Here is a 23,781-nt window from a genome sequence, read left to right as displayed (position 1 = left end):
TTGATGTCTATGAGGTGGCTGACCGGGTGGGCGGAAAGGTCCAAATTTTCGAGCATGTCCGGAAATATGGGCGTCCAAAAAATCGGCAGTTCACTGTATTGCACAAATCGGCAACTAAAGTCTCGACGGCCATCGTGTGAATGTCACGAAGTTCGTAAATTTGTCCAATTCTAACATTCTTGCTATGAATATAGAATATGAATGTTCACACAATTCATAATTAAAAAGAATGTCAACGAAGCTTTACTACACTATTAAACATTGCGGTCCAAATTTGAAAAACTAACATCATTTATGACTAGTGTTTCACCTAATTTTGCTACTTTTGGCTTTCACTGAGTGTTTTTAATATTCTGCAGCAATAGGTGGGCTATTGGTAAGTTAGATTTTGCTGGAAATAATCATGCTTAATTTTTGCTCTTCAGGTCAGCACTGCACCAAGTCACTACGTAAGTTAGTCGGTATTCAGCCGTTATTTTTGCCTGCTGCCCTTTTCAGAGGTGCTAGGAATTTTTTGACAACCGTGGGGGGGGGCAGTGGAATGGGAACATTGAGATATACCTCTACTTCACACTGAGTTTTTCTGCTATAGAAACCTTTTAAGGATTACCATACTTTCAAATGTCATTTATAAAAAGGGAATTCTTCCTATTAGTGAAAGAAGGGAATGAGGGCATTATTGTCTAATCATGTCGTTTGGAGCACGGCCATAAAATTTGTACAATGGAACTTCTGTTATATGTCCGTCGGTCTCGTGACGACCTGCATTTTATGACAAATCAGTTTGGGCCCGCCAAAATTGCCATAGAAATAATGTATTCAAGACCTCAATTATACGACGCAATTTCACGCTGACCCCGCAATCGGAGAAAAAAAAGATCGCCTTTTTTTACTCTAATCTAATGCTGACCAAATATTCGTGGGTGCAAAATAAAAACTTACATGCCCCTAGGTTGATGATTAGAAAAAACTCAGACGGGTACAGTATGCCTTCGTAGAATGGAATTTATTCTCCTGGCGGTTCATCTTCTTGTCATCCAGTTTTCCCGACTTTAAATGGGTACTGACACATTTCGTGGCAGAGATAGCCTGCGGGGCCGATTCCAGTGAACATATGTATGTCATCTGCAAAATATCAACAGCGAATATAGCTTGGAAGGTATTTCAGCTCGCATTTTTAAGTTTGTGTGCGCGATCCAACGCTATGCGCCTCACCTCGCGGCATTGGCACCCTTGAAAGTGACTTGAGGTGACCGCCTACTTCCCTGATGTCACCATGCTGCAGCCGGTACAACAAATTGCGACGTCATAGTCACCATTTTTCTTTTGCCGCGCTTGCGTCAGCGGACTACTTTTCTGTGGCTGCTCACGAGTCTGTGGGCGCAGTGCACGTGTTGAAAGCTTTGCGTTTGGCGACACTGCTTTTCAGTTTTCTGTTCAAAAGGACTATCTTGATCGAGCAGACGATGTGGACTGCGCGGAAGTGCATCACAGTTCTTTGTGCTGACGTGGTCGAGCGTTGCACACACTAGGTAGTGATAGTTGCACCCCGCGGCTTGTTTTTGGAGCTGTCTCAAATCTAAACTGAGACTTGTCGGTAATGAGGAGCCTGTAATTATTTGTTGCGCGCTGCAGCAAACGATGTGGCATGTTATGACTAAGAGGACCTCGGCAACACATTGCAGAAGAAAAATGGCGAGGCCAAAATTTTTGTCAGTACCCCTTTAAGATTGTTTCTAGATACGGCTCGATCGCAGGAGTATCCCTGTGCCGTTACCTAGACAATCTGGACCTAGATGGAGTAGCTTCAGCTAGTCTCTCACATTGGAGATCCGGATATTTTCACGTTTTCGGCCTGTGGAAACTTTTCCTGGTCGACATGGAATTGAAGATCTCATCCCTTTGTTAGCAGCATTCGCAGTCGCGGGCCTCGAGCACGCAAAAAGGACACGACGCAGTTATCTTCAGTGGGCAAAATGACTCACCCTTGACGTGAGCATTCATAATAACAGCAGCGCATCACCAATTGCACTTCCCAAGGGAAGAAATACAATGTGCACAGCTCAGTTGCGCACGCAATCATCCTATGTGAACTCTCTACAAAATTTTGCTACATCGTCATCGCATATATCAACACTGTATCTGACTATTCTGATGGGAGGCTGTTGCCAACGTGGTTTTCCGTTTTTACGTGCAGGCAATGTTCGAATTCATTTTATCAGTAAGATGCACGTTAGACTAGATTTTTTTTTTAAGTTGAGAATAAAGATTCGCTCGCATCTCCTCCAATGAACACCTAGCTGTCATCTTTAAAGATAATGTAATCTGCCTTCCTTGGAGAAGAGTAGGGTCGTGCCACTGGCTTATTCAGGTGGCCTGTGCCTGTTTTTTGGGCGAGGCTGATCGTCACTGCCTATAGTATACGGCGCCTGGACTATACAACGGTTTTGTGAGGTCCCTTCAAAGTCGTATAATTGGGGTTCCACTGTATTTGCATTTTCTCATCATATTACACTTCTGTGATGCACAACCCTACATTTGACACTGCGAACTTCCCTAGTGGCATTTATAGCAAAATGTCATTTTTTTTTCAGCTGCATGCACCGCAGCATTACACTTTCGATGTGGGAATTAAACCTAGGAGAGTAAAAAAAAAATTTGAAATGACTGTGGCCAAAATGCTCACTAGTGGCATAGAGAAGGCAATTCAAGGCTCATTGCTTTGTCAGGAAAGGCTGTACACGCAATTAAAATACAGTAAGACCTTGTTAATTCAAACTCTGTTATTTCGAAATCCCGCATAATTCGGAGGGTTTCTGTGGTCCCGTATTTTGCAATGTAAATCTGAGTGGATAATTTGAAGCGACGGTCAGCGCCAGCCCGGTTCATTCGAAAACTTTGGGCACCATGTGCCAATTCCCGATTCAGATTTCGCTGCAAATCCACGGGAGCGACGGCCCTTAGGAGCCACAGGGCAATGCAGTGTAGCGATATTAATGAGTGACAGTTGAAGCAACCCAGCCTCTCTGCTGCTAGTGCAAAAAAATAAAAAGAAAACACTGTCTCGTGGTCAGCTAAAAACATACGCCTGCGGAAAAGAAGACGTACTTCACTGCTACACAGCGGTGACACGCGGGCAGCATGTCGCATGCTTCTCGCAACGTCAGCGCGTCATGATTTACCCATTCCTTTTGGGAAAAGAAAAGATAATAAAGGACGGTCTGATGGAATTCATGATGTATGTGAACCTCCGATTGGCGGTTGCTTCGGCAATTTCCGCACTTGCACTGCTGGCGGAGTTCTTGCCTGTAACGCCTACTTCGAAAACTCAGTGAAAGCCTCAATGATCATGTTTTCCAGCCAGAACACATTGCGGATTCAGTCACACTGGCCATTATCATATTCTTTATTTTACCAGTAAGAATGGGCGAATGGTCGCATCATGACGCGCGGAGGCTGCGAGGAGCAGGTGACATGCTGCCCGCGTGTCACCACTGTGCTACAGTGAAGCATGCCTTTTCCGCAGGCACGCATTTCAGCTGACCACGAGACTTTTTTTCTTTTCTTTTCTTTTTTTTGGCGCTGATAGCAGCGAGGTCTGCCGCTTTCCCTAGTTCGGGGCAAAAATGGTACCGGGTATTGCCACAAACTAGAAGGCCAAATGACCACCTCTGATTACTTTCAGCAATTCAAAGTTCCTTGCATCCCGCTTTTTGTATGTTTCGTTAATTCGAAAACCCACTTAATTCGAAAGTTTTTCAGTCCCAGTGACTTTGAATTAACGAGGTTTTACTGTAGGTGCCAGAACCACAGCACTATCTTCACAAAATACCCACTCTGTACTTGCATGTGTTTGTACACACTGATAGCTAGTAGATGAATCGTAAGAGGGCTCCACACTGTAGTGAAATATTCCGTACACTGTAACACAACTTCAGAATAGCAAGTTTTAAAAAAAAGATGACCATTCAGGGTAAGTCAACCACACATTGTGTAGTGCTTAAGTAGCCAGCAGAGTTCTCTTCCCTTCTAGTACCACGCATGAGACTACTTCACTCAAATTTCTTGGGGCTGATTGTTTGGTGGTAAAGTGGCTAGCTGAAACTAGCTAGCCAGGTCTCCTGAACAGGTCTCCGGATCCGCACGTGACCTAGCACTGACAAGCGGGTTCTTGTTCTCTGGTTTGCAGGACTCGTTCGCCGACCACAACGCAAGGCTCTACCGTGAACAGGGGATCATCGCCATCCAAGGGCCTGAGTCCCACTATGGCTGCATTCACGCCAACATCAGTGATGCGCAAAATGCACATGGAGCGCCAAGACCCAAAAGGTGCATGCACATTTCTTTTGCAGAATACCCTGCAGGCTCCACAGGTTCAAGCTAGGGGCAGTAATCCGTGCAAGCACTCCACGTTCAGTGTGTGGTGGTTGGCGTAATGGCCAGAAATATGCACAGTCGCATTTTCATTAAAAGGGTGTAAACTTGAGCTTGTCAGCTTGGCTTCATAGCAGGGAATAGCGCAGATACACGAGTCCTGTCAGTGTATCTTGTCTCGTGTATCTGCGCTGTTCCCTGCTATGACGCATTTTCATGTGTGGGCTCTGTCTTTGCAGGTATTCTCATGCGATATTGGGGTATTAAAGGGGCCCTGCGACACAACAAAGGGGACAAGATGCGCTCGTTCGTCAGCACTCATGACCTTGCGCACTTTCTTTTCTTTGAATGCACTGCTTTCAGTGAGATTGCGAGCGTGCGCACGGGCATGTGGCGGCATCCTGTGGCAGCCGCGGCAACTATGCAGCTCACAATGCTCAAATTAGCCAGTGGTCGTGAGTTTGGGTTTATAGCACAGTCATTTAGGTTTATGGCATCATTTGTTGAGAGAAGTGAGAGAGATTTCTAGCTGTCTTTGAGTATTAATTGTAAATTTTGGGCCACGTGCTGTGCTATGTTTGGCTCGTGTGTTCTCGGGGATCTCGACTACCGATCGGCAGCGTTTTCTGACCATTCTGAAAGCGTTGCAGGGCCCCTTTTAAGTATGCATCGTTGGCGTGGGAAAGTGAAACTTTGTTGTGGTATGGAAAAGCAGGCATCAAATTGTTTACACAGGTTGAACGAAAGGAGTAGCATGTGCAACTGAAGGAGTGCTTGAAAAGTGTTCCTGGTTGTGACCTTTTGGCCACTGTTGCCAAGTTGACACAAGTTGCCATCCTCTGCACTATCTACATCTAGCAAAAAATTTTGTTGCTAGCTTTCCGGGGCCTTCATAAACCATATCTGCACGTTAAGAGACGGGGCGTGCAAACACGGACACAAGAGTTGTGGTGTCTTGACTTCTCTCGTGTCGATACAGTCGATCCCCGATATATAGAACTCGAAGGGGATTGCGAAATAGTTCGATATATTGATAATTCGAAATACAAAATATGCGTATTTAAGGCTTAAATTAAAGCATGTAAAAGCATGTAAGGCTTAAATTAAAGCAAGGAAATCGTAAAATGCGCGAATGTGATGATTCGCTCACATATACAAAAGAACAAGGCGAGTTCTTTTGTAAGTTGCCGCACTTTATTTCGGATGAAAAGTCCGCAAACTTGTCTTGCTTCTTGGGCGCCGTGAATTCATCAAGTCATCGTCAATATCACTGAAGCTTTCCAAATAAGCAAATTCAGCACCTTCGGCCACAACAGCGGTGATCCACGCTGAACGTCGATGTTAGCTCTACCGCACGGGTCCATTTCCGCAGCACCGACAAAGTCGGCTATGATATCGGCAGCGATGCAGTCAGAAACAGCTACGTCGTTATCTGTACCGATGAAGTCGCTCGCTGTGCTCCCGTCCCATATGGCGCCCGAAACATCGCAAAATTCGCTGACGCACCGTATGCCGTAGTCAGCGGTCATGACGCACCCAAACGTCATCACCTGGCACCAAGGCCCGCAAGGAAACTGTGCACGACGGTGCTTTACTTGACGTCGTGCCAAGCGCCAGTCATCATTTTAATCGCTACAAGCGGGACAATGTTTAGTTCGACTCCCTAATGGCGATTTATCAAGAATGAAGCGAGAAGTACACTAGTCCATATGCCGCAAGAGACAACAGTGCACAAAGGAACGTTTCTCCACCGTCGACATGTTGGTGATAGCGATGGCACTTGTGGCTTTGTAGAAGGCAGCCATTGCTTTGGCAAGAAATGTGAAAAAAGCGTAGCCTCTGAGATGTGCATTTTAAAACCGAAAACACCGAAAAAATTACACAATCTCCCGCTAAAGGGGACCATGAGCCGATGCGAAGCCGGAGCACTTGCACGATCGCGTTCCGTTGGCGTTCGTTGGGCATGCTAAGACCTCGCGTCGTGGAACGCGAAGAGGGACACTACGCGCGTCGTATCTTCCATCTAGGTTGGCCGTTCATTCTCACAGGGCGAGCGGGGAACGCGGTCGATAGGCGGGCGAGAGGGGGGCAGCATAGGAGAGGAGAGAGAAGGGGAGGGGACGCGCATGCGCTCGAGCTCATCGCGGCGTTGCGCAGGAGAGAATTTCGGCATGTCTAGCCCGCGTTTTAGAGGAAGAGGGGAAAGGGGAGAGGGGAAGGAGTAGGGGGATGGGAGTGGGAAAGGGGAGAGAAGGGGAAGGGGAGAGGGGTAGAGGACAGGGGGAATGGTGAGGGGGAGTGGAGGGGAGGTGTGTGGGACGATATGCGTATGTGCAGTAAGCGTGGTCACGCCGCACACCACCACCACCACCACCACCACCACCACCACCGGATTGAGCTCCACCTTAAGATACTTCGCATCTAAAATACGTCACGAGGTTGCACATCTCGAAGGCCATGCTTTTCGGGCCCGCATGCCATCATGCGCGAACAAACAAGGGGATGCAAACATTACAACGAGGCTGCCGAGTCACTTCGCATTCTCATTTTGGTGCCCTCGGTAATCAGCCTCTTTGAAGAATACTATGACCGCGCGTTACAACCTATGCATCACGCATCAGATATACCGGTGCACTGACAAGCGTTGTGCAACGAACTCGATCAACGCAATGGAATAACACTGCCTTTTCGTCACCTGCGCGCGACGAGAGATCGGAACTTGTTAGAACGCGGCCGAAAAATGATCAATATTTGTTAGGAAAAATGCAATTTCTGTGCTCCGGCGCGGCGCAGCATTCGATATACCGGATGTTTCGCTGTGCGGGAGTTTGATATACGTGCACACCAGCCCCATACTTTTGCATGGGAAATTCAAGGGGATTTCTCAACTGTTCGATATAGCCAATAATTCGATATATCCGAGTTTGATATATCCGGGATCGACTGTACTTACCAACTTGCTCAGCTCTATTACTCTAAATCATATCTGCACTTGCATGTGTGTGCTAGAGGCTGTGTTTTAAATGCTCCTGCACTCTTTTCTTCCGCACACACAACTTCTATAGGGTCCTCAGACGTGGGTGATAGTGAGGCAGTGTTGCTGTGTTTGCTATTACGTATCGCTGTTAGTCTTTAGCACGCTTCGTGTTTGCATATTTGTTCTCAAGCGCTACGTTGGCTCACATTGCTAACATTGCTGTCTATGCACTGTGCAGCCTCTGACAAAGGTGGCTCCAAAGCCAATGGGGAAGCCGCACCGAGCGATGGCACAGGTAGACAGCAGCAGCAACAGCAGCAACAGCAGCAACAGCAGCAGCAGCAGCATCGAATGAACAATGGCACGGTGCCTCGGGCTCCCACCATGGGCAGGGCCATCATAAAGGGCAACCAGGCTGCCCAGCCATCAACTTCGTCTGACGCAAAGAACCCCAAGCAGATACAGCAGCATCCACCTCAGCAACAGGGTGAGTCTCCTGCTGGCCACTTGTTGTACGACCTGGGTTGTATCAGTGATGGGCTAGCTGCTCGCAGTTGTAACGTTAACGTCCTTGAAAACCCACAGTGTTTACTTGGTGGATAACGGTGTTGTGCTGCTGTGCTCTCGGCAGCAGCAGCAGCCGTACTTGGAAGGGGCCGAAATTAGAGCTGTGCGAATAGCAAAATTTTGGGTGCGAAGCGAATTCGAATATTGAAGTGTGAGTGCGAATCGAATTGAATATTTTTCGAATATTTCTCGAATACTTCTAGAATATTTTTCGAATACTTCGAAGCGAAATTGCAGAAAAAAAAAGTTAGAGGATTCCTAAGCATATTCTTATGAGATAGCAACATGAAAGTGTTTCTTTTCGCTAGGTTGATGAAGCACTGGCGGGGTGGCGTTTCATAGTTGTCTTATCAAGAATGAGGCAATGTAGAGGCCGAATTCTATTTATGTACATGATTTGGTGCAACCAAAGTGTTGCCAATAACGCTTTACATGTGATAGGCAAAGATGCCATTTCCTCAGCCTCTCCGCCTCTTTCAACTTCTGTGTACCGTATTTACTCGATTCTACCGCGCCCTCGATTGTAACGCGCACCCGTTTTCCGCGACCAAAAAAAAAAAAAAAGTAATACATCGATTGTAACGCGCACCCATTTTTCGTGAGAGAAAAGAACAAAAAAAGTCCGTAGGAGTTAAACTTCGCTCATTCAGAAGAACAAGTATTTGGGTTTTAAAGAACTGAAGTTTCAAAAAAGTAAAACAGAAAGTCAAAAAGCGGGCCTTGCCGCTAAAACTGTCACCACTACGGCGACGATACGAGTCGCGTAATGGACCAGTCCTCGTCGCTGTCGGACAACTCCTTGTCGCTGTCAACACTCTTCGATTTCGGGAAACCGGCCCTGCTTTGGTCCACTGAAGCCTTTTCGTGAAGCTTTGCTGTAAAAAATCTTCTGCTTCTGTTTGCGCCAGTCTCGCACGCACGTTTCGGGAACTCCGAACTATATCCGAACGACCGCGATGCGGCCCGATTTCCGTCCGTCTCTCTGCACATGTAATAACTATTCTTTTAAATGCGGCATCGTGGTACACTCGTCGAGTATTTGGAGTCGGCACTTCCATGCCGTCGATGCGAACGCAGAACGGGATGACAAACTCCTCAGCACACGTACGAACTGAAACAACGACAGAAATGGCCGAGGTACCGAGGCGGGTAGGAGGCGGCCATTTTGAAATGTCGATGGCAATACGATAACCGAGGTTTTTTTTTTTTTTTTTTTCGGTACTCGATTCTAACGCGCATGCGATTTTTGGACTCGTTTTTCCGGAAAAAAGGTGCGCGTTAGATTCGAGTAAATACGGTAAGCCCAACTGATGTGGCGGACAAGGGTGTGCTCCCTTCAAGTCCAGAGTTCCAAATCTGCCTCGTAGACGTCGATATATGAGAACATCTGAAATTTTGGATGCTAAAAAGCTTCGGCTTCCGATTTTTCGGACTTCCTGCCCAAATTTCAGGTCCAAAACAGCATTAATTGAGCCCCCACCTTTCATCTTTCACCTACATGTTGAAACCAGCGTTTCCGGTAGCAGAGCTTGAAAGGCAGCTTTGCCGCAATACCGGATTGTGATGAGGTGAAGCATATCGAAAATCTAGGGACCACTTCCAATCGGACGTTGACTGTCTCTTGGCAAAGTTCGACCGTAATGGAGCTTGAAAGGCAGCCTTGCTGTAATACCGGGGTGTGATGAGGTGAAGCATATTAAAAATCTAGGGACCACTTTCAATCGGACGTTGACTGTCTCTTGGCAAACTTCATCCGTAATGGAGCTTGAAAGGCAGCCTTGCTGTAATACCGGGGTGTGATGAGGTGAAGCATATTAAAAATCTAGGGACCACTTTCAATCGGACGTTGACTGTCTCTTGGCAAACTTCATCCGTAATGGAGCTTGAAAGACAGCTTTGCCGCAATACGAGAGTGTAATGAGGTGAAGCATATTAAAAATCTGAAGGGGTCAATTTCATTCGGATGTTGACTGTATTTGTTTTTGGGAAGTTCGAATAGTTCGAATAGTAAAATTCCAGTTCGAATCGAATAGCAAACACTATTCGAAAAATATTCGAAATTTCGAATATTCGCACATCCCTAGCCGAAATACAAAAGCTTTTGTTTACTTGCATTTAAGCACACTTTTTCCTGTCAACATATCAGAGCTCAGTGACATATGGGCATGTTTTGATCACTTACCACAGCATGCCTTATGTCTGCTTACTGTAGAGTGCAGGTTGCTAAGACCATCAGCCAAGATTTGCACACCTAAGTACCCGCACTGTATAGCGCTATGCAGTCTGAGAGGCAAGGAAATGCAAAGCAGTGTTATGGCTTGTGATACCACTTCCCTTTTTGTTAAGGTCTGGGTTATGTCTTGCTTCAGGCCATTAAAGGGATACTGACACAATTTTTCTGTCAATATCTTATCGTTGTTATAAAAGGTCATACCCTGAAGAGTCTAGAGAATGTACTGTTAAGCGTGAGTACACCCCGAAAAATTAATTGCAGTATTTTTTTAAAAGCTAGTTTCGGTTTCTATTGTACCCTGACGTTGCAACACTGCATGAGCCTCTCGTCGCATGCTCGCGCAAAATATCGTGACATTTCCACGGCTGCTCCTCTCCGTGGCTCCGTTGGTGATGCACAGAGGGCTGTTTTGAAGGTTTTGTTACCTGTCATCATCGCAACTGGCCATACTGGTGCGTAAAGTCACCAGAATTGGTTAGATAGCCTGACGACAGGCTACTGTTGATGTCGGTAGGTGCGCCATGCGAAAATTGACTTTAAAATCAAAATATCAGCATTTACTCACGCTTGATCAGGACAGTATTTTTGTCCTGGAGATTTGTATGGGAGAGTAAAGTCTCCTTCGAAAATGGGTGTCGATACCTCTTCAAATGCAACGAAGTAATCGGTCGAACCAGTGTTTGTGTGACTCTCCCTCTCTTCCCCCTGGTGCTGTACTCAGCTGCGGGCAGCCTTATGCGAGGTGGCGGAGAGGTGGACATGATGGCCAAGCTGTTTGAGCACCAGCGCCTTCTCCAGCAGCAGCAGAGGGCACCACCGGGTGTGCTGGGCATGGTCAGGCAGCAGCAGCAGGGGCACCCTGCCATCAAGCTGCCAGGCATGATGAGAACTGCGGGAGGCATGGCTGCTGCTCCACCGGCAGCTCCCCCACCGGCCGCCATGGCTGCGTCCCGTGCCCACCACGGTCAGTGAATTAGCTGGGATGGGAACTTGGCGTCTTATTCACAATGCTTCAGAAAAAGCATAAACCGAGTGAGCAGTAGCTGTGTTTGGGGAAGAGTAGTTAGCAGAAAACTAGGAGGAATTCAGATCGTAAAGATTTTTCCTAATTTTCCTAAATGTTAAGTTCTTAAACTCTCATACTGCAAACTGCTTGGGCAACCTGTCAGCTTCCCAGGTGGTCGAAATTTCCGGAGCCCTCCAGTACAGTGTCTCTCATCTTATTGTGGTTCTGGGACGTTAAACCACAATAATTATTATTAACCTGTCATAGCTTGGAGACATCATCATGCTAGAAGTACAGTGGAACCCCCATTAGGGTGAATAGTAAATTTTAAGTACTGAATCCAAACTGCATCCCCTCCATGTGACTGTGTACGTTGCCCATTTTGCTGTGCAGCAGGCGGAATGAAAGGCGTGGCTGGCGGCAGTGGGCGTGGCCCCTCGGTTGAGATGCTGCAGCAGGCCCTGGCCCAAGGTCTCCACCCACTGGCATTCCAGCAGTTCCTGCTCGGGGGTGCCGCTGCCCCTCCGGCTGTGGGACCTTCTCCCTTTGCACCGGCCTTGCACCCTTCCCCAGCGCACACCTTCGTGCCCAATGCCACGGGACAGCGCGGTGAGTACACCACTTCTGACAAGACTAGAGGTTTCACTTGATATCGCGAGGCTTCACTGCAGTAAGACAGCAAAGCCTCCGCAGAACATTGACAGACACGTCAAGTTAACTCAAAAGTGCAAGACCAGAAAGGTTTGAGATAGGCCACATAGTTCCAAAAATGCAATCAGTACAGTCAAACCTCGTTAATACCTACCCGCTTTAAACGTACTAACGGTTAAAACGTAGTTGCGACGAATCCCCGATCCAGTCCCATAGAGCCCAATGCATTCACTCACCGCTTAAGCCGTAGTGGTTCGCCCTATGCCTACCGGTTAGTGCGTACCTGCGCGTACCACGATAACTTTTTCTGCCATAAAATTTTACTGCACCAGTGAAATTCTTGACGCCACAGTGTGCTGCCGAAGGTTTCCCGTGTTTTTGAGAAATGCGGAGATCGGTTGATCACAGATTCAGACTTCCGCGCGATTGCGGCGACGGCTTTGCAGAAGCATCGGGAAAGAACGAAGGTGAAGCGGCGGCCCCCGACAAACGCGCCAGCATGACTTGGCGCCGACAACCTTATCACAATAAGTATCTTCAGCTATCTGCTCGGGCATGCGTGCAGCGCAGAACTACTTTAAGCATGCTGCACGCTTTTATTTGGCGACGACAACCTGAATGTGCTGGGTCGCCGATCGCTGCCACCTCGTGCGGGGCAGTGTTCAAGCGCGCACCGCTTTGTAGAAACGAAAGCAGATCGCTGTTGCGGAGTTGAGCATTGCGGGTCGCGGACGCCGTGAAACCTCGTTGCATTGACGCTATCACGCTAAACGCACGCGTACGGTATAGCAAGCATAGCGCTGTTGTAAACATAGTGCACGCTTTTATTAGGCGACCACCCAACGAGCCTCCGTCTGCTGCAAGGACCGCTACAGCGTCGCGGAGGAAGCACGACATCGCCGCGTTATCTGAACAAGCTACTCGCCGCATCTGTTCAAGGTCTGGAGCGAAGCGGGCACGAAGAACACTCCCACGACTAATGCGCGCGTGCGGTACGGCAAGCGGCCCGGCAGTGACGGCGTGAGCCAAGTAGGCGACGCGCTGCACGCAACTACCCAGGAGACGATCGGCTCCACGCAGCTGTTCCGCGTGTCCGTTTTTGTTTAGTAGTAGATCGCGGCACAGACGCATACGCATATATTGCGGAATGCAGACACTGTCTGTTCTGTCGCTATGTCGGGCACTGAGTATCCCGGACCCTGTAATAGTTTCGAAATGCTCTTTGGCGTGGCGGCCACCGCACACTATCGGGCAGTCGTGAGAGAGTGCCAGGATCTTTTCTCCACTTTGGCAAAAGGAAAGAAAAGGCTTTGCAGTGGGTAGTTTAGGCAATATTTGCTGCGGCACTCTTTTTTTTCTTTGCTGGCGGCGATGGCGTACGCCAGGAGAGGCAAATTTGTACTTGGTGGTTAATGCGTACTACTGTTTAGTGCGTAGTTATGCTGCGTTCCCAGCAGGTACGTATTAACGAGGTTTCACTGTAACTGTTTTGACAGCTTCCGCTTGCCTCGGCACCGAACACCTCACTGTTTTCGGGTAACAGCATTCCGAACCCTGGGCTGCTTGCCAAAGAGTGCGCTGTCATGCCTTTTGCAGACACTTGCAACATGCTGTTTACACCTCACCCAGCATTGCAAAAAAAAATGAAGCAAGCATTCTTATCAAGCTCTGATCTCTCATTTTACGCTCTCCCGAAAGTGGGTGTCCTCATAAAGCTACTTTCTTACTGCTTATGCCACAAGCACGAAGGGATCCTCCTTATAGAGATGTGACCTTTCTGAAACGCTGTGGGCTCACATGATCGCTTCCTTTGGGCGTGGGTGTAGCACTGATAATGTTGCTCCAGTTTGATATGCATCTGACAGTGTCTCAAATGAGGGGGATACAAAAAGACAGGAACTCCAGCTGACTGCTGCTGCTCCAAGCCACTATAGAATGCCTGAGACTCAGTGGCATCTCGCGTGGCGATGTCTCTTTCGCTGTTTTAATGCTATTGCTCACTGTGCAAGCTTGTTAATTCGTAATGCAGCAGAACCAAGCACTAAACGGTAGTACGTACAGTAGAACCTCGTTGATACGTTCCCGCTTGATACGATTTCCCGGCTCCTACGCTCGAAATCGCGAAAATTAAAAATAACCCAATACAGCTGTGTGTAATATGTTCCGGTTAATACGTTCCCGGAAAATACGATTATTCGGCAGCAACGTTCAGCACCGCGGAAAACTGGGGTCGTATGATACGTTTTGTACTCAGAAACTCTCATTCAGGTGTGCAAAAAAGGCCCTCTCGGCGACGGCAGCTTCTCCGCAGTGCCTTTCCCCCCTCCGTGCTTTCTCTGCTTTGCTCAATGGTCCCCTCCGCGTCTCTTCTGAATTGCTAGATCGCCGCTCTCTGTCAACCACACACCGACCCGAAGGCAGGCGGCGACGCAGGCCGTCACAATCTTCGAACGGCTTGCCGCGGAGACGCACATCCCACGAAACACGAAACCTTTATAAAACGTTTTATAGAGGTTTATAGAGGTTTTAAACATTTTAAAGACGTTTTCTAGAGGTTATGTGTTTCATGGGATGCCGCCGTCGCATCGCCACCGCTGCACAACACGCCGCGACCCGTAACCATAGCAACGCCGCCATTGTGCCTAGTCAATATGGCCGATAATTGCCCGCACACTTTTCTCCCGGAGCCAGTCGGCGTTCGTATTTCTCTGGCTGGGCAGTTCTGCCTACCAGCGGGTCGTCAGAAGCTGACAGAAAAGATTTGTTCTGGAAGATATCTAGGAGGTTTCCGGTTATCAGAGGCCAAAACAAGACGATGTGCGCTCGCCGCCATCTTTGTGAGGACTCGACAGATCGCAGTGCGGTTGCTTGGGGACTTCACCTTCGGTTGCCATTACGCCGGGCGTTATCTTTTAAAGCCCGTTCCGCCGTGCGAGATGGTGCGATGACGAGTGGCGGCGAACATACCAGCGCATGTCTCAAGTTAAGACAGAACGCAAACTGATCAGCGCGAGTGTGCGACGTAGTATGCGATAGCCGCGAACAGCTGTCGCTTTCGGGGACGCTTATCACACTCGCGAGATATCGCATATCCTGTTGTACCGCGATTGTTACGTTCACTGCGAAGAGTTGAGCTTGTTAAGCCTTTAGAGAGGCAGCAGTTTTCTTCACGGACGGTGCGAGTCACGCGTGATCTTTCGAACGTACGTGATCGTATCCCAAATGCGTATGCTCGAGAATATCACTTCTGCTCTTCGGCAAGGGGAGCCCCATATTTCCAAGCGGCAATGCAGAAAGAACCGACACTCATGCGGCGCAAAGTTTCGTCTGCTGACATGGCGGCAGCGTTTCTTTACGTTTATGCTGGTTGTCTCAGAGTTCGATTTTGCAATATTCGGGTTGTCTCGGTATTTCAATACACGTGACCACGCCGTTTTCGGTCAGGACCGGAACTAGCTGGCTGACCTCTGGCGGCCAGCGAGATGCTAGGAGTTCGAAAATCGAAGAGTCCCTCCATGTTTTTTGAGAAATAAATGTTTTTTGCCCTTGCACCTCAATATGGGCTTGTCAGCCTCAATTTTTACTGGATTCGGATCGTACGTTTTCCCGGATCATACGTTTATTTTCCGCGTTTTTTTCGGAAACGTATCAATGAGGTTCTACTGTACTAACCACAAAACACAAATTTGCATCTCCTGCCGTGCAGCGATGCCACCAACAAAGATAAGAATGCAGTGCCACAGGAAATATTGCCTAAGGCACCCACTACAAAGCGTTTTCTTTTTATGCCAAAGTGCCGATTCCAGCTCTCGCACAAGCGTTCGACAGCTCGTTGTGGCAACGCGAAGGAACATTTCGAAACTATTTCACGGACTGGAGTATGCAGAGACTGGCATAGCAACAGAGCAGATGGACACACGTATACACCTTTTCAAATTCTCACGCCAGGGGGCGCCATATTGAAATGCGCGCCGTCTAACGTGCAAGATTGGCCAAATCGCCATCTTGGGCAGCGCGTACTCGAACCGGCGCGCTATCCGTTGGTGCGAGATCTCTGCTAAAGCCTGTGTTTGCTGATTTTTAGTTTCTTTAGACTGTTTTGTTCGATGTCGTCGCTGCCACTGACCGATTCATCGTTGTCTGAACCGTTCAGCGGCGCGCATTCGCGCTTGCAGCGCAAGAATGAGCTGCGCGTCTGCGACGGTCGATCATGGCGTGAAGTGTTAATAATTGGTAACTAGTGTTCTTGCAGCTGTCTACTGCTTTCCTTTATTGGCGTACTAAAAGTCTGCATCAATTTCACACCTCCGCGCATACTCGTTCGCGGCGCGTAAGTTTGTCAGCTGTAAACTGTAAACACCGCACAATCCTTCTTCACAGATACCTTGACCTACATTCACCCCAACGACGTCGAAGACTAGGTTGAGGACATGTGTGAGTGGCCAGAAATACTGCGAGTGAACATTGTTGAGGCGAATGCGAGGGGTCTTTGCCAGGTGTGCAACTACGAGGCACTGGAGTCGCACAACTACGTGCAGTCTGGCTGGGTGGGTCAGTCGCTGGCGCTTAATGTGAAGAAAAAAGTCGTGCTGGTGAAGGGGAATGTGACACCGTCGCAAGCAGTGAACAGTAGGCCCCATCGCACGTGGGTTTCCGCGAGGCCCTTCGGTGAAGTACGGCGCGCGCAGGCTGCACATGCGTAACCGGACGAGGATTTTGCAGCCGTGTAGGCCGCTGTGTTATGGACGATATGAAGTACGAATCCGTAACATTATTACGAATTGCTAGGTGAGTCATCAGTGGCTTGCGTACCTTCCTATCCAGGATGCTGCAAGGGAATGATGTTCTCGTCGGATTTCTTGCCGCCAACGAAATACCGGCAAGAGAGGCGTGACGATGGCAACTGCGGAAGTTCTTCCGATTTACTGAAGCCACCCACTGCTGCCGCAATTCAGGCGACGAAGGAAAACGATGCAGCGCGAACATGCCACACTTGCACTCATCGCGTGGCGTACTGTGCTGCGGACACACGATTGCACCTAAAATATTTCTCTTCTGCTGCTTGTTCGTTCACTCGTACACAACACAGTGATGGCCAGATGCCATGGTAGTCACTTCGTATCGGAGACGGGCGCACAACGCAGTCACGCAAACGCGTACCGAAGCAACACAAACACAGCAGTGGCGCACCTAGCGCAGCCCAAAGCACGATGGCAACACTGAGAGCATACCCTCTACCCCTGCAGCTCACTGGTTCGAGGCTGCTCCTGTGAAAAGGTGTATAGGCCTTCCGCAATACATGCGTGCACGTCTGTACCGCGATCTGCTTCTGAGCAAAAATAAGTCTCCCTGAAACGCACTACTGATGTGGGAAGCAGATTGCCCCCGGCTAGTTGAGTACAGCATGTCACCTGCTCAGTTCATGTCATCACCGGGCCGCTTGCGTGCATTTGGCCGCTTACGCGCGTTTGCCATGGAACCGTTCTTCATACCACTTTGCTCCAGACCGTACATGGGTGCGATGAGTAGTTGTGTCAATGCGACTAGTTTCCTGCAAGCAACACGTACTCCACATCTCAGTGATGCTCTAGCAGTCCTGTGCGAGAAGGTGGCAGATGGAGGTGCAATGTGTTCGTGTCATTGCCTAATTGAAACGTGCAGTGCACTTACAACAGTGCTACGCTTGCTGCACCATACGTGCATGATGGGTGTGATAGTGTCAGTGGAGCAAGGTTTCTCTGTGTCCACGCTGCGCACTTGAAAGCGATCCCGCATGAAGCAGCAACAAACGGCAGCGCAGTGCACTTAGGTTGTCACCTATTAAAAGTATGCAACATGCTTAGAATAGTGCTATGCCACATGCATGGCCGAGCAGATAGCTACGGATGCTGATTGTAATAGGGTTGTCCGCTGTAAGTCATACTGGAGAGTTCGTCGGTGGCCACCATTTCACTTTCATTCTTTTCTGGTGCTTTTCCATAAAGACATTGCCGCAATTGCGCGGGAGTCTAGCCCGGGCTCATTGATAAACCGGTCTCTGCCATTAACCAAAAGGCAGACCTTTTGCAACACACTTTAGTGTCTGTGGATGAGGGGCATAGTTAATTTTTATGGGACAGTTATCATGGTATGCACTAACCGGTAGGCAGAGGATGAGCTTAAGCGGTCATGAATACATTAGGCTCTATGAGACTTGGTTCTGGATTCGTTGCAGTTACATTCTAACTGTTCGTACATTTAAAATGAGTATACAGTCGAACCTGTTTATAACGAATTCGAAAGTGTCGCGAAAAGTGGTCGTTATATCAGTAGTTCGTTGTATATGGATTCGCCCTTAAAAACGTGCGCTAAGCGGCCAAGCCGTTTTTTTTTCTGTGCACTTTTATTAAAGTGCTGACAACCCCTCCGGTGACAAGCTAAGCCTTTTCGCGTCGTGAAACGACGCACGCTGCGTGCTCACGAGTGAATTAAACCGCCTTTGCAGTGAACAGACACCGTTTCTATGAACCGCGGCATCGCTACGTGGAGCCGATCATCCCTGGCTAGTTGCGTGCAGCGCATCGCCTACTCGGGTCGCGGAGTCAATGCCGGGCCGCTTGTATGGCGTATGCGCGCGTTTGTACGTTCTTCGTGCCTGCTTCACTCCGGACCGTGCACGAGTGCGGCGAGTAGCCTGTTCGTTCAACGCGGCGAAAACAAGCATTCTGCAAGCAACGCGCACTCTACGTCTCCGCAATGCTCTCGCGGCCCTGCACGACGATGCGCGCCGCACTTGAGTTGTCACCTAGTCAAACGTCAAACACGCAGTATGCGGTCGCTGTCAGATCATCGACGTTTCTCGGTGCCCGCGCCGCTCAGCAACAGCGAGCTACTTTGGTTTCTACAAAGCGACGCGCACTTTAAAGCGGTCTCGCACGACGCGGCGGCGGCGGCGAACTTGCGAACAGCAGCATGGCGCGCTATCAATCCGCACAGTGTACGGCGTACGCCACACGCGCAGCCGAGCAGCTATATCTACAGATGACTGTGATAAGGTTGTCGGCTTTAAGTCATAATGGCACGTTCATCAACGGCAGACACCTCGCCTTCGCTCTTTTCTGATGCTTATCCGCGAAGGCATCGCCGCAATCGCGCGGAAGTCGTCAATCACCGATCGACCGGTCCCTGCCGTTACCGAAAAGACGGCAACCTTTTGCGGCACATTCGACAAGTTTAGGGACGCAGTGAACCTTCATGCGATGGAGAGTTATCGCGGTTATCACTTCTTGCATTTATGACTTCTTGCGTTCCAAGGCATCGTTTGGTTCATCGTAGGCGGTCGTAGCTGCAGAGAACGGCGTCAGGAAAGGTTACCGTGCGAAAGCTGACCGCAAGGCTTCATGCTGCCTTCTATTTTTTTTTGTTCCCTCACTGCCATTCTGCCGCTGAAGAAAAGGGCTGGAAAGTGAGGGACCTCGCTCAGAGCGTCCGAAATCTGCGTGCGGTGCTCGTCGATCAGGGATATCTTAGTCGCGAGTAAACTGGAGCGGGGCACGCGCGAGCACGCGCCCCTCTCACGCTTTAGAAGGCCTGTTTTAACTTTTTTTCGCTTCGTATGCGCCATATTTTTACCGCGACCGTGTCTGAAGTGTTCGTTGTAAAAGTAGGAGGCTCTGAAAAACGTTCGCTATATGTGGACGCAGCTTCAATGGTTAGCATTGGAAAATCGTAAGTGCACCCAAATATGGTCTTTATAACCGATAGATCGTTATATGTGGGATCGTTATAAGTGGGTTCGACTGTATGTGAATGAAGTTATAAGGGGTTGACTTGCATTCGAGTCAACTTGCAACGAGTCAAATAGTGTAAATAAAGTTACTTTGGAAGGCCCTTTGAATCCTTTACCCCAAGAACTGGTACGAACCCCAAGGACTGTTCAGTGAACTCGCATTCATTCGTGTTCAAGCCTCCTGGTCCTCTAGGTTCGGCTAGTTCTTAAAACCGCCATTAATTTGCAGCATCTTGGCAGTGGCTTGCCACATGTAATGGTAACATTTCGATGCACAGACTACATTCTGTATGTCTTGCTTTGTTGCACGCAGATGTCAAGGGTCCTGGCATGGTGCCCGGTGGACTCCCCGGTCGCGGGCCCGCTGTGCCAGCAGCGGCAGCTGCGGCAGCAGCCGCTGCTGCAGCCGGGGTGCCTCCCGCCAATCTGGCCAAGTGGTTCGGCAGTGACGTGCTCTACCAGCCCACCTTGCCCCCCGTGCCTCACCAGAAGGCCCTGCTCGTCGAGGAGGTTGAGCGACAGCAGCAGCAGGCCACGGCCGTCAAGAACTGAGCAACGATCGCCACCTGTCCACCGCAGTTTCTCTCGTCCGGAACGTGTTTTGTGCCGGCCGTCGTCTCCTCTTCACAACGGCCCGTGCACTCGTCGCGGCAGACGACACACTTTTCTGCCCATCGTTAACCCTTCCGGAGGACGTCTGAAGATGTAGGGGGGTGCCTCTTTGGTGACCCTGTTGGTTCTGACCCCCTTCCCCTCTTTAGTCAGAGCACCCTCCACCTGCCCCCTTTGCATCATGTGACCCGGTGCCACTTAGGAGACAGATGCTGTGGAACATAAGAGGGGGCAGTCCTTCCTTCGATATAACTTTATTTTTTGTTCTTGCGGTGACTCGTGTATGTGTTCAACATGGTCGGGGTGAAAGGTGGTTTGAGTGCAGCAGCACTGTTCTTGAAGTGTACTACCACTTGCGCACTGTTTCCCTTCAGGCGCTGTTGATGACGATGGCGTGGGGTATGAAGGTACGACTGACACGTGCGTTGTGTGAGGAGCTTACGGAAGATGTTTTGCGTGGGACAGTTCCCCCACCCCCGCCCGCTCTTCTTCGCCTTTGTGTTGGCTTACTTTCGTTGTTCAGCTTGTTTGCATGCTACAAAAGGCTAGTTTCGCAGAAGCGGTGTTCCAAGGAGAACATGCGGGAAAAAGTGTGCACAGTCCGCATTACTTTGCAACTTTTTGTGGTCTCTAAATATTCCTGGCTGCATTGTAGGGAGTGTCTTGTGTGCTTCCTGCTTTATTGGGGAGAGTACCTTAATTTAATTCATTGCCTCTTCAGAGTGTGGCTTCTTTCTTTGAAATTTGGTCATTTAAGGTTTCTTTTTTTTTTTTTTTTCTGCGACTGAAGTACAAAGTGAGGGGAAAAAAATGGCTGCGTTTATTTCTTATTTGCATACTGTTCTTTCGTATGCTGTCCCTCGTGACCATCCGGTGGTTTTCTCCTCCAAAGCGTGTCGTCAAGAGTCTTGTTACCTTGATGGGATCGGCGGCACCGTGTCTGCCGAGCCTTGTTTGTTTGAGGAAGAGGTAGACTTCACTTTGGCTGTGCAGGTCGGTGCAGCTTGTGTGTGTGTCTCTGTGCGAGCGTCTTGTCTTGCGTAGGCTCGTAGTTGTGTCCCGTGCCGTTCTGTTGGTGTGTGTGTGTGTTCTAGTTACGTGCATTAGTAGGGATACTGTAGGAAACATTGCACCTTGCCGTTCTTGTTTGTCATTTGCATTGTACGCATTCAAAGTGCAGCGTCTCGTTTGAAGTGCTTCTTTTTCATTTGCTTCGTGCTAGCATATTTGCTTGTTCTACCCATTTTTCTTTCTACGTGCAAAGTTGTCGACGTAATCTTCCGCGTCGTTCGTATCTTTGTGTACGCGTTAACATTTGTGCCCTCTGTGCGACCGTACGATTTTGTTCGTTGTACGTACGAGTTTAGCTTACAAAGTCCACTTCTTTTTACGCATTGTACCGTAGAAATTGAATGGCTCGGCTAGTTGCGTACATGCGATAGAAGTCCCAGGTTTTATTGTACCCACTCGTTTGTGTATATTAAGCTATCCTTTCGTTGACTGTCCAGGCTCCCACTCTATTGAGTGGTTACCCGAGAGCCTCAAGGGATGCAGGCGCTTGTTTACGCAGAGTGGCTGGAAAAGTGGCATAAATTTGAGGGTGCCCACACCCTTCTAGTTGCAGCGTTGCTCGACATTGATCAGTGACAATCTGCCTGCTTCCCTTTCAGTGCATGTCATTAGCTCGCTTACTTTGTAGCATTTTTCTCGTTCGAAGGTGCTTGACCGGACAGTCCTTGCGTTTTACTTTTCGTGTTTCTTTTACGTACCTCTTGTAACTGTCTTTACACTAGGCTCTCAATGCTGGCACTTGCCTTCGCCTGTCGTTGCTCGTCGTTAGCCCGTGCTGTATCTGAAAGTACTGCCGCATCTCTCGCATCCGATTGATGGCTGTTGCTGCCTAAGCCACTGCATCGTTTTTTTTCTGCGAAAGGCCACCACCACACCGCCATGCGTTTGCCATTGGCAGATTGTAGCACTGGGTGCTGAAAGTCATTTACCACTGTCACGCGTGGCCTACAGGCACTACAACTAACGGCTGCGCCATTTTTCCTCCCTCTCTGACGTTCCTTCGTTCCACTGACGTCAAAAACATGCAGCTGGTTCTGCTTCTTCTATTTTCAATCTATTTTGACCGTAAATGTGTTTCAAGTTTTGTGTGGTTTCCTTTACATTTTTGTTCGGGTCCCTCGTGCGATATTGTGACGTCCTTGTTTAGTCCGGATGGGGATGAAAAACAAGAGCTTTGAAAAGTAAACAAAAAAAACGAAAAACTTTTCTCAAAAGAAGTGACGTAAACTTGTCTGAGAAAAAAAGTAAAAATGAAAGTCTGTGATAGTCATTTCAGCTCTTTATGCCCTATTTTTTTTTTACGGTTGTGTGCAGCCGTTTTTTTTCCGTATTTTATTTTTCCCGGTCTTGTGTGCCCTGCAAGCCTCTTGTGCCCGGATGTTGTTCTGGTCATCATTCTGTAAACTGTGTTGTCCCTATCTACTAGCGTGTATGTTTGTGTGTCTGTGTCAAAAACAAATGCGGGTCTCCAGTTGTATACACTTGTAAGATTTTTTTTTCTTTCCTTCAATCCAGTGTAACAATTTCTGGTGTCTCGTTTTTTTCTTCCCAACTTTAAATTTGGTGCTCAGCAGTTGTCGGTAGCAGTAGCATACATATATATATACGCACCTGTCCAGTGTGTGTGTGTGCTAGTTAAAAGCTGTACTGTAAATATCAGTGTCTCTCCTGGGGTATCTTTTGTTTTTTACATTTGTTTCTTGGGTCTCCCATCAAAACAGGTCTGTCGTGCATTTGTGCATCTCTGTACATAACCTAGGCAAGTGAAATGTGTTGTATATGTACCTCCACACACCTCCCTCCCTTGCCATGTCGCCAAGTGTCCGAGCTTCGTGTAGCAGCGTTTCGCTACCTAAATGCACTCGAGATAACGGGGGAAAAAAAAAGTCCTGTTCTTTTGATGGCCCGTAGGTGTAGTTAGTGATGCCTTGTTTCAATGTCTCCTATGGGAGGAGTATTTGTGGTGTATTGCGCATTGGTCGGTCAGATTAATGTTGGTAACCGACGTGCGTCGACGATGTGCGTTTCTTTTTCTGTAAATAGCGAGACTGTGTTTCGTGTGAGCATGTGTGTTTGTGCGAGTGAGCAACAGTGAAAAAAAAAAGTGTGATGCGTTGTAACTCGAGCAGAGTTTTAAGAATTATATAAACTGAAATGGTTCTTCGATCCTGCTATATATATTTTTTCTCCCTCGTTCGCTCGCATACTGTAGTCACAGCATCCCAGTTTCGGTTTCTGTGGGTAAAAAAAAAGTTAAATGTACTGGCAGTGCACATACTGCCAGTTGAGGATGCTGGCAGGTTCGAAATGTGAACAAAAACCTGGCAGCAGCGTCGTCCACGGCTGCATTTGAATGTAGTAGTTTAAATCATTTCGATTCGAAGCAATTCAGACCCTGCTGCTTTCTTTTCTTTCCTCTCTGAAATAAATTGTGCCTTTTTATTGAAGCCTTGTCAGAGTTTTTCGTGTGTAAATGAACCCACACGACACCACATTTCACCTGTAAGCAGTGTGCCAAGAGC

General features: G+C 48.5%; 1 protein-coding gene across 1 annotated transcript; it reads left to right on the top strand.

Annotated features, from left to right (window-relative positions):
- The first annotated feature begins 429 nt into the window (after nucleotides 1-429).
- LOC119390830 (cyclin-dependent kinase 8) lies at nucleotides 430-23,706 on the top strand. The gene is made up of 6 exons (XM_037658536.2): nucleotides 430-449; nucleotides 4,190-4,329; nucleotides 7,590-7,838; nucleotides 10,873-11,115; nucleotides 11,551-11,766; nucleotides 19,890-23,706. The coding sequence occupies exons 2-6, from the start codon at nucleotides 4,266-4,268 to the stop codon at nucleotides 20,126-20,128; spliced, it is 1,011 nt and encodes a 336-aa protein (XP_037514464.1). The 5' UTR covers nucleotides 430-449; nucleotides 4,190-4,265; the 3' UTR covers nucleotides 20,129-23,706.
- Nucleotides 23,707-23,781: the final 75 nt, after the last annotated feature.

Source organism: Rhipicephalus sanguineus, chromosome 4 (genome assembly GCF_013339695.2).
Source record: "Rhipicephalus sanguineus isolate Rsan-2018 chromosome 4, BIME_Rsan_1.4, whole genome shotgun sequence".
In the NCBI taxonomy this organism is placed as follows: Eukaryota; Metazoa; Arthropoda; class Arachnida; order Ixodida; family Ixodidae; genus Rhipicephalus; species Rhipicephalus sanguineus.
The sequence above is the reverse complement of the archived record's forward strand: the minus strand, read 5'-3'. Positions and strand labels throughout refer to the sequence as shown.